Consider the following 12,506-nt stretch of genomic DNA (forward strand, 5'->3'; position numbering starts at 1 on the left):
TCGGTAAATTCGGAAAATAATGAGAAGCTAAAAAATGTTTTTTTTTTTTACATAGACTAAGAAAAATATAACACTAAAGTATAAATACAATTCTGTTACAAATATTTTCTCCTAATATTTCAAACAAATTTAATACCTTCCATTTCACATTCTGTGAATATCAAATAGACAGTTTAAAAAGTAAATTATATAGCTGACACAGGTGTTAGGTGCTTATGTTATATATACATTGTGTAACACGAATATAGAAGCGTCTAGAGTCATATTAGTAAATCAAGATTATAATGAGATCTCAGATCACTCACGTCTCGTCTGCCCGTGATCACGATTGCTGAAAAGTAACCAAAACGTGGGGAGTATGTACTTTTTTACAAAAATAAATCACGCTTAGTTTATCCGAAAAATATTAGTTTCATTTAAATAAATCAAGATTATTTCTTCACATTTCGGAGGTTGTTGTTGAATTTTTCTCCGGATGTAGTTGGAATACAAAATGGCCACGTCATTTGATCTCACATGTGTGATCGTCGTTTTGGCAACTGTGGTCGGTTGATGAAAATAGTTTTGTTGCATTAATGAACACACGGTCACTTCCATCGCATTATCCGTTAATTTAAAAGTATGGCATTTAATCTAAAATTATAGTTCAATTGTTAAAGACCCAGTTATCAAAAGTATAACTTATAAAATACTGTTTTTAAATTAACAAAATACCTATTAAAGCCTTAACAGCATTGAATTCCAATAGAAAATCTGTTGATATTCGGAAAAAATGACGCCGTCGTAGCACTTGTCATATACGCTAACAAATTCATTGGAGTAAAATATATGTAGACAAAAATTACAAACAACTTTAGACAACTGGCCCAAAATCTATCATTAAACAAGTAAAGAAATATTCAAACTGTGGTTCTTATTTTTTCTGACATTTCTTAATTAAAGATAATTAATTTAAAATTCACTTGAAAGCACTCAAAAGAAAGAAAAAATGTTTTATACAGGCCTTTACAATCGCGTGTTAGGATATTATTGCATTAAGGCAAAGTATAAAATAAGGAATTTTAATTGTGCTAACCATTTGAACCCCTTTATTAATTATAAATTTACATATATATTAGACTTTTGTCGATTGTATGGATACTAACATTTATTTCAAAATACGTTTCAAACTTGGCCACATAGGGAAATTTTATCATTGCAGTGGTATCAGGCTGATTAATAATGATACAATAATAAGTGGAGGTCTTGGCCATAAATATCGAGAAAGTTTTTATTTTTTTATAAGAACTATCGAATTTTTTTTTACATCAGAAGCTCAACACTCAATGAGATGCAATAATACAATGCAATATACGTAGAAAGGGAAACCTAGTAAATTGCAAATACTTATTAGAATTAGTATAATTTTCAGACACATCAATAATTTGCTTTAAAAGCGCAGCACCCGCGTTAGTCGCTTATTAATCTTCCCTTAAGCCTTACTCCCGGGTATGTAAGGTATTAAACTATAAGCCGTTCGAATTATTTAAAATTTTACGGGTTTACGTAATTCCTTCGTGCTTTTTTACATTACTTTTATCCAATCTTAAATAACAAAATATTTTTTGATTTAAGTATATCATTAAAATTCAGTAATAGCTGCCCGGACAGACTTCGTTCTATCAAAGGTTAATATACTTACAATAGTTTATACATATTACAATATTATTAAAATATAGTTGATAATCATTTTTAACATGCTAAAGTTATATTTAAACAGTCTAATCAACTTTAATGTAAATTCCAAAAAAACGCGTTTTTTGTTCTTGTTTAGATTGATAATAATTTACGTCAACTGTTTGACAGCTACTTTTTATTTGACAAGACTATTGTCTAAGCAATTTGTGTTTCTATTTTTTAAGATTTTTTTTTTTTCTTTCTTTGGCATTAAAACCTTCCGCAAGCCCTAAGAAACTTACAAAAAATCAATTAACCCGATTGGACAAGCCAGTTTCAAGGTATGCGCTTAGCAACATTCATTTTTATTTATATAGATAGATATCATAGTAAATATATATTTTGACTTATCTAGGTTTTTGATTTCGAATAAAATCATTTTATTTTTAAAACAAATGTGGATAGTGACCTAAATTAAAGTAATGATCCATTTTTAACCAAACACATCACAATTATAGAACAGGGGCATATATTTATGTACAATGTAATGGTATTTTCAAATAAAAAAATATTTATCAAAAAAAATCGGTTTACCTTATTTTGTCATTCTAATCGGCTAAAACTAGCCATGAATTCAAATTTAAGATTTACAGTAACCTGCTGTCGTTTGTAATGATATTTTCTTAATCAAAATAATTAAATAATTCTTATTATATTCAAAGAGTTAAAAATTCGATAGAGTTTTAACGTTTTAAATTGTTTTAAAAAAATAATATCCCAAAAACAAAACCATTACAGTCATTGCATTAAAAAAGGTGTTAAATTTTATCCACTTAAAAGTATTGATAAAAGGGTTCTTTGCACAGACGACTTAGAAACAGGACCTCACCGATATAATTGAATTGCTCCAATTTGCTCCCTATATTGTTTAGTAAAAGTCCAAAAACCTTTAGGTTTGTGCCAATACGTTCACCTCTAGGGTTAGACAAATAACACAACACCTAGTTTGTGGTACGCGATTCAAATTAAAAAATTAAATAAGCCCCTTTTTTGACGAAGCTCCAAGTGAAGTTTGATATAATGATTACAGATGCATCTTATTTAGAATTGAATGTTATATATGTATTTATGTAATAACGTATTCTTTTAAATAGTTTTCTGGATAATAAAGTATAATTTACTTTTACTACATACCCAAAGCCACCACCGGCAAAGAGACACATAAATGAACTCATTCAAAGTTAAATCTTTAAAAGCATTTCACTCCTTTCCTATATCTAATACAATAGCTTACTCAGTTCAATTTTGTATTATATTTTACCTACGATGCAGTACATATTCTATATTTATTATGAGTTAAAAACATTCCTTCACTTTAATGACTATTTATTTACATTGAATTATAAAAGTGTTACCAATTATAATTGATTTTAAAATTAAATATACGTTTCGACTATCTACTCTATCTACAAAGCAGTATTTCCAGTGTTTACATCAATAACCCATCGAGCAATACTCGTTTCACCGACATGGTTATATCTATTGACAACTTGTCTGATTCAGTTTTCAGTGTAAGGTTTGTACGCAATTTGATTTTAGAACTAACATAAAGAAATCTTTTAGAAGGATTATCCACATTTGCTTCTTTCACATTACCTTATTCAAATACGTAACAATAAAGTACCTACACGTACCTTTGTTAGACAATCAAATGCAAGTCAAGGTGAAACTGGTTTATGTGCTATATTAATTTGTTTGGCAATAGTCCAGATTATCTATGACACCACTTTGTTCTCTAACACGTGGCCTTAGAATTCTAATTCAAATATTCTATCTTGAAGTTTTTATTAAGACGGTTGTAACTCGGATTTTCATTTGTCATCATTGACTTTAATTAGTTATTTATTGGAATATTTCTTAATATCCATACGTTTAAAATAGCACGAATGAAACATTATATAACATATATGGAATTATCTGTCTCCCAATATTTTGGAGTGAAAAATAATATTATTCCGAATACAGGACCAAATAAGTTTTCATGAAGTAAACTAAAATCGAGACTTAATTCGACGTGTAAGAGGATTACTCATATGTCATAGTTATTTGAAAGAGAAAATCAGAAATAGAAAACAGTATAATATTACAGTTGCATTTTGTAAAATAAGTCAAAAAGTTTTTGAATATTTTCCAATATGATTAGATTATTGATAGAGAATATTTTATCTTATTCATATTTCTTTAATGGAAACCAAATCATCCTATCATATTATATTTAGAAATATTCATCTATAGTTTTTAGTAGAAGAATATACAATATTTATCTGATATATTGTGTAACAAATAATGATGTTCAATTTATAAATTAGTTTATAAATTAAATCCACTTTCTAATCATTTCAAGCATTTCAAACAAGAGAATCTCAAGCTACGTTCATAATTAATTTAATAGGACTGATCGTATTGAGAGATAACTATGATTTTTTACTCAGGACTCATAATCGCCATTTATCAGATTATTTATAATGGATCTTTAAAGATGTGTTGGACATAGCTACATTCCAACATCGCATATTTACGTGTTTTTTTTATATTGAACGACACCTGCTATTAAACATTTGTTTGATAAAGGAGATTTTTTTTCAATATGTTATCTTAGAAACAACAATTAATGGGCATACAAAATAAACGCGGAATATATTGTTATTCTTCTTATTTATCAATATGAGATTATTTCTTCGTGTACGTGTGCCTATGTCATGACCCCACTTATCATTTATCCGCATACTATAACGTGTAAGGACCACACCGTGAAAGGTTTGCTTGGCAGCTTTTAATTATTGTGTTGTGAGAAGTACTTGTTGAGAGATTTAATCCATTACTAAAATTGGATCGCTCTTGATCGGGATAAAATCGCTTCCAACTGCCAATCAAAATAACTCAAAGCAAATTTTCAAATTAAATTTCATCATCATTTTATCCTTACCACTAATAACAATCACCAGTCAGTAGACTTCGGATACGTTCTCACTAGTCATTCGTGAAGATCTTTTTATATTTTGACAAAATAAATATCGTATCTTTTTAAAAATCATTTAACTTTTTAATAACCGAACAGGGGTCTTTATTGGTATTATTGTTGGAGTTGTTGTAAGGGATAACTTTAAATTAAATGGTTTCGGCGAAGTAAAATTAATTAGTTCAGTTTACTTTCTGGATTATATTGATTGATTGTAATCCTTTCAAAGCCTTTGTATAAGTGACAGCAGTGACTAGTTACTTAGTAATCCAAATATTTCTTACTGAATAATGCTAATAAACTGTCATTAAATATAGTCGTAAGTTGCGAAAGTTACGAGTAGCCCTCTAATATATAGTGTCAGTGATGGCTGATAGATAAATGAGAGCTGACTTCAATCTATATTAAAATGATACCCTCGGGATATCAGCAATAAATATCAACAGTATTTCCTAGGTACTGGGATTTATGTGTTTTTTATAAATACATATTCATACGGACAGAATTAGTGGCTGAATTAAAAAGCTTTTTAAATAATAACCCCTAAATGATTAAAAAAATAATGAACTGAAACATAAATGTAAATTTAAACTGTTCAGTTATTACGACTACCTTCTGTCCTCTGGCGTTTGTGTCAAGAGACTGAAACTATTACAGACTGACCCTTAAAAATTCTTACATATAATTTGACCATAAACCTCCAAGGTAAAGTCTTCCAAAACCTTGCCAAAATTGCCAAAAGTATTTTTAATTCTTTCAAAGCGTAAATTACAGTAATTTTAAAAGCTCTCCTCGAAAAATTTGCATTAAATTTATAAAAGCAAAGAGACGCAAAGAATTTCAGAAAGTCCGCAATTGGCCAATCACATTATTCCCTCTTTGATTCACATTTAATATAGACCTTAGATGTCGCTAAAACAAAAAATATATATTATATTCTTTTGATGCCACAGCTTATTTGTTTAATAATATGAAACGAGGACTACAGCTATAGGTAGTAAATAATATTTTCAATTCACGCCAGACACTTCACACGGCTTTTATTAGAAATGATATAAGAGTTATTCGTGTTTATGAAATCACAGCATTAATGTTTCATAAACCACACCGCATCCGGATGTATGCGAACTCGTTAAAATGAACATGTTACGGAACCACGACTATCGTTAATAATAGTTTGGTTCATTAAAAACTTACAGTAATTACTATCGGTACCGAGTTTAGAGCCACGTGATGGCTGGATAAGTGAAGCGTGTTGGAACGCATTCATTATATTATACATGTACATAATACCTACCTTTTCCGACCAATTTTCAGAATTTTGGTGTCACTGACAAAGAATTCAAATGAGAATTGTTAATGGACAAGTTTAATGTTATTGTATATCTGATTCTCACATTAAAATGATGTGCTGTCTTCTGAATCATTGTGCTGATTTACAACCGGTCTAATGTTTGTTCCTTAGCAGAGCAGGTAAATATATGCTATTTACGTTTAGTTTTTTTAATTTTAATCGCTGAAAAATTATAATGATCTAAATCTGATTACATCAGGAAAGTATATGTGAAAAAATCGCATTGAAAGAATGAGTATTGGATCAATATCTGATATCTCCGTATACCGTAAATGGAATCCTGAAACCTGAAGTAGTGAACCGTTGCATCCATCTTAAAATGTTTGTAAATTTATAAAGACATTATACAGAAAAACGGTAAACTGGCACACATATGGGGTGACACATTATTGTATTTCATTAACATTATCAGACAGCTGTTGCTTCTGTCATGTAAGCTTGGAAACGTTACACGTTTTGAAACTTCCGGAACTGTAACATATCCACATGATCAAAATATGTGACTTGCTTCATTGCAGCTTCTATTAAAATTGTTGTGCCGTATATTACACGATTTGTATTTAAGTAGCTATACAGAATTCTCGATTTAGAAAGTATCAACATTTAAGCGGAAATGAAAAGAGATACTATTTGTTAAGAGTTATTAATAAATGTTACTATTTTAAATTTAAACATTTACGAGTATAAGTAATAAAAGAATATTGTTCATATTTAAACGTTAGACAGGAATTTGGGTATTTTTTTAATAGCTAATGGATGTAAGATAATGTAAAGAGAACATTTTTCAAATTTGGTAGGTTAAATAAAGCCACATTACATAAATTAAAAACCTTAATACTCTTGAGTGTAGTAGCGATAAATCTTTTACTGACTTACAGTAAAACCATCATGAATAAAATAGTTTATAAAACAGATTATTATTTATTTTACGGCAAGAGATTTACAAAACCTACTGTATTATACCACAAATATATATTGCATTACCACAGAAACACATAAAATATAGTCCGCTGTAACTTGCACGGTATATGAAGCCACAACATCGAACCCGCTATAGTAACAGTACAAAACCCCAATTACTGAGCAATTGCTCCGACATTCAAAGACCGATGTCGGGTCATAAAACAATTTCACAGAGCACTAACAAGGAAATTGTCGTACGGGAGATGGTTACGATCTGTGCAGAGTTGATCTTAACATGAACAAAATGTTCTTATTCGAATTCACAAACTAAATATGTCTTTATTTTATATATAACATTAAGTATGTATCATATTTATTCTTCTAACTTTTATGTATGCTTTGAAAATATTTTAAGAGCTGCTCGTACATGATTTAATTTTTAAAACTTTGTGCCAGAGTTACCGAAATAGTTAATTTGCGTTCCATAATACAGAAATTACTCCTTAAATTCAAAGCAAATTACCATCTAATTACCTCAGCAATTTAATCCATGTATAAATCGTATTACCCGCCACATTAATTATTAACTAAATTACAGGAGAATATGACTTTATAGTGTTTATAATATATTTGGCAAATATGCACTTGACGCAAACAAGTTAAGGTGGGGGGGGAGGTCAAAGTTCATAAAATCTTTTACTAATATTTATATTACTATTAGATAATAATTGTAGCTTTAATAATAGAAGAAAGATTATATATCACGACTTGCTTGTATCATAGTATACACAAAACAACTATTATTTTTTTTTATGAGATCTAAGATTTTCGTGAGAATTCGTTTCGGTTACTTTGCAGCAGACGTGATCACGGGCAGACGAGACATGACCATTCACATCGGGAGTATGTTGTTAAAATTAATTATAAACTACTACTAAATTCGAAAAATAGTATTTTTATTTCAAAAATTTTTAGTATTACGTCCAAAACATACCTGGATTTGATATAAAAAAGGTCAAAATAAATTTAAATTTTCTTTACAAATAATGTTAACAAAATAATGATATAATAGACATGAATATAATATAGTTAACAAAATTGTCTTCATAATTCGTAAAAGAAACTTCTTTCTATACCAGCAATTCAATAATCGATGCATCCCTCCTTGGGTTGCATCGATTATTGAATTGTTGAATTGTAAAATGGTTCAATTGAATGGATAAATTCCACAACAACGAAGTAGGATAATTTTCTTAAAAAAGTCTTCGTTCATTCTTAAGAGATAATTTGTTTGAGATTTTACCCTGGAACATTTAGATATAATAATAGCTCCACTTGGATAGTATTTATAGCAAAAGACCAAATGAGATGCAATACGTAGCGGCAATTACGCTCACCAGAACAGTGTCACCCCACAAGAGAGCAGATGTCACAGTCATTAGATGTTATTTGTGTAACATTCAGATCTTGTAGAACATATAAATATCACTGCAAATTTGTTCAATAATATATACAACGAATTAAAGAATCTTTTCTTGACATATTAATGAGGCTCTTATGTAGTGGGCTGTCCTATAAAAAATATTCAAGACGTCTCGCGAAATGCTGATCGAAATATTACTTTTAATATTAACTCTGATGGGTGAAATAACAAAATGCTTTTTTATTCTAAATTATCATTTTCTCTACATCAATGTAGAATCTTTACACTATATATAATGTTATAGAAATTTAATATTAAATCTGTTTTTAAATTTATTTTCTTGCACTGAGATATGGCAATAAGACTTTTGAAGTATCTAAATATTATTTTATTACCTTGATGTTAATTAATATATATTTGTGCATCTATAGAAAGGCGAGAAAATAATATATACACATTTGATACATACAAAATTTTTATATTGAAATGCCAAGATATTACAAATTAGCCGCGTTTACATGTCGATGTGTGAGAGGAAGTTTTTGGATGATGACACTTTTAGATTCATATAATACAAAGGCTACGTACCAAAACCATAATATTATAATGTATAATATAATATTATAATAGGATCCATGAAATATTGTAGACCTTGTGTTATAAAAAGTGTATAATTTTTAACTTACTTAAAGACTAAATAAAAGCACTCATACTTAATTTGGGATACACCAATATAAAACTATACAAAAATAATCACTTTACAATGTGCAAGAAACTTATTTAGGATAAGTTGGATTGATATTTATAAAAGCAACATTCCCTGTTTCTTTTGACATTAATGGAAATATTTAATAAGCAGATCGCGGACAGGCTCCCAGATATATCAGTTGAATATTGAGTATCTGTACTTTGGCATGAGTCCCAAAAGTGTCCGAACAATAATTTAGTTCAGACAAAAACTGATATGTTTAAAAGACGCCTCATTTACCGAATAAAGATCAGTCGCGGATGTTAGTAAAATAAACTGCGATACGTTTAATTCAATAAACACGAATGACTAAACGTGAATATATGCATAAATATTATTGTTATAAAGAGGAAGAAAATATGTCTACTATTTTAATCAACGTATACGAATTAAAATAGGGTACCTAACACGCACAAGGGATTTTATACAGAGTTTCTACGCAACAGTTGTCCAAAATTTTGATTTGTAAATGTGAACACAACTGATATCAAATACCCAAATCGATGATAGTACCTATTATTAGTTATATATAACTATAACATGCATGAAATTTTGGTATTAAAGTTAACAGTAAAGGAAGAAGTTACAGAAGAAATTTGTAATTAAAATCAGAACTTAGTGTATTTATTTCCTGTGTGTCTTCGTTGATACTAGATAGAATGTTTTATTCAACATCACTAGGGGCCCAGTGGGATCTCATATATGTACTTAGAATTAAAAATCACCAGCTCAAATATATTGAAAAGCAAAAATTGAACTTGCCATATTTGGGAAATTACATTTTTACCTCAATCATTAATAATGTAATTCCTAGAAGGAAACTTAATCATCAGTTAGGAATTAGTTCCTATCTTCACAAATAACAACATCCATACCTGGCACATCTTTCTCTCCGTTGTGTTCGATGTCACACATTATAACTTATTAATAACAAACACCACACTATTAAAAGACCTGAAACAATCGCATAAATTTCAGTGACACAGGTTATAAATTGGCCCCAGATTGACCCTATCACACTCTGCAATGATTCCTAAAATTAATTAATATTTAATAAAACTTCATATAAAACCGACAGAACAACTTTGAATTCAGTAAATTTCGCGCCAATTCTCTTAAATTCTATCTTTGCTCTTCCCCAGACACGTCTCAATAACGCGGAAGATGCTCACTAACTGCTCTATTTTTATTTTCTTAGTTGATAAAAAAAATATCATTTAATATATGGATTTGTGTATTAAATATGAATTGTCTGTTAGCTAAATGGCTCCTATTATTAAGCCATGGAATTTTGAGGTAGACGTCAAAATACAACTGTCAAATGACTAATTGTATACGGTTTTATTGTGACTATTAGATGAATATTATTAGTAACAGTTTGTATTTCTTCTCTATACTTCGCATATCTCATTACATACGTACATATACTCGTATATATAACAAGTATTTTTATACGACCCCTCAACAAGATTTCATTGTCACTGCCAAGAAAATTAGTCGCTTTAATGAATGAACAATTCCGATGGAGTATAATACATACATACATATGCGCAAGCATCATCGTATTATGTTTCTAATGTATTGACATTGGTATTATTTTATTATATAACTCTAATATTAATATTGAAAATAATTTTCAACTCCTGGCTAGTAAACGAGAGTAGGATTATATCCAGAATGTGCTTGGGAAGAGTTTCAAGATAGAGTTGCAACAACGATAAGGTAATTTGTAAGCAAAATAGAGCCAAAACTTTGAATTAATGAAACGAAATACATAAACAAAGAGATACGAGACAGAAGTCTACAAGACATTAAAGACATGTGTTAAAATATGCAAATTGAAGCGAGAGTCGAAGTAGGAACACGGTTATCGACTGCTATTATTTATATTTGGGAAAGAGATATAGGGAATATTGTTAAGCTCTCTCTTTTTCATTTGACCTCTTAAAAGCTTTTGACTGGGTCAGCCCGATAGTTTTATTAGTAAGCTTTTTAAGTATGGCATTTTCCCTTGTCTGATTACCTGGATTTCTGACTTTGTGTAGGATCATTCACTACGTGTTTTTAAAACCTACTCGTTGGAATAAATGGTGTTCAGTCTAGAGGACACTCATGGGTCTGTCCTCCCCGTAACTCTATTTTTGCTACATTTTAACGTTCTGCTATTACCGTTTCTTTTTGGTTAAGCAGATGACAGCGGAGTTGTGAGTACTATCAATCCAGGTTCAGGGTCAGCCGAGTTCAAAAATAGTTGGAAAGAGAGGTCACGGTAGAGCTTATTAACTCCGGATGGGACGATGCCAATATTCACTAATTTAGGAATTCTTTTAATTTGACCTCAATTTTTCAGAATGTACCCTTGGACAACACCGACCACCTTCAATTATTACATATTGAAACATTCGCGCATCTTGACTCTAATCGGTTCATTGAGGCCAAAGCCAAGACAACTGCGAGAAATTCAAAATTAAGTGTTATTACTAACAGTCTATCGAACAGGCCGAATATGTTATTACTAACAGTCTATCGAACAGGCCGAATATGTTATTACTAACAGTCTATCGAACAGGTCGAATATGTTATTACTAACAGTCTATCGAACAGGCCGAATATGTTATTACTAACAGTCTATCGAACAGGCCGAATATGTTATTACTAACAGTCTATCGAACAGGCCGAATATGTTATTACTAACAGTCTATCGAACAGGCCGAATATGTTATTACTAACAGTCTATCGAACAGGTCGAATATGTTATTACTAACAGTCTATCGAACAGGCCGAATATTTTAGCACACCACGTGTTTCTCACTAATTGTATCTATATTCACTAGCTAGCTGATCTAGAAGAGTTTAAAAAGGGTAATCGTTTGCATAAAAATCACAGTATCTAGAAAATATTTCAAAATTAATTTGGTAAAAGTTTTTAATTTCTTAACAAATAAAAAGCACAACAAAAAATACACAGATTATAATTACTAAGAGGTAAAACTCAATAACTAGTTTTTCAAAAATGTCTTCACGTTATGTTGTTGTTTATGGTGTTAAGTAAGGGTATTTAATTTGGTTCAGTTTCGGCTTGTAAAATGTTTTCTTTAGTTCTGAATGCCTGGAGCGATTGTAACCTGCGATTATTAAAATCATTTATTACGAGTATGTATTCTTTAGTAATTTCAAACGCGTATTGTAAGCTAAGCTAGTCTTACCCCTATTTGTGTTCAAACCGTCACGCTAATAGTGTGAGTATGAATTAAAGGAATCCTTAAAGTTGAACTATATTAATTGACCTTGAATACAAGTCAAGGTTAAAACAATGAATGGTCCTTGCTGAACTTACTTTAACAATCGACCCAATTAAGGCTTAGTTTTAATATGAGCCATTAGAGTTGTGTTTGATTAAACC

At 30.0% G+C, this 12,506-nt stretch overlaps 1 protein-coding gene across 1 annotated transcript in view; it reads right to left on the reverse strand.

The window, feature by feature from the left end:
- Nucleotides 1–10,281, reverse strand: part of LOC116772262 (adenylate cyclase type 2) — a 95,439-nt gene extending 85,158 nt beyond the window's left edge. The window contains exon 1 of the mRNA XM_032664368.2: nucleotides 9,979–10,281. Coding sequence (XP_032520259.2) covers nucleotides 9,979–10,018 — 40 coding nt within the window. The 5' untranslated portion in view covers nucleotides 10,019–10,281. The remainder of the gene's footprint in view (nucleotides 1–9,978) is intronic.
- Nucleotides 10,282–12,506: the final 2,225 nt, after the last annotated feature.

The sequence above is a fragment of the Danaus plexippus genome, chromosome 12 (assembly GCF_018135715.1).
Source record: "Danaus plexippus chromosome 12, MEX_DaPlex, whole genome shotgun sequence".
Lineage (NCBI taxonomy): Eukaryota > Metazoa > Arthropoda > Insecta > Lepidoptera > Nymphalidae > Danaus > Danaus plexippus.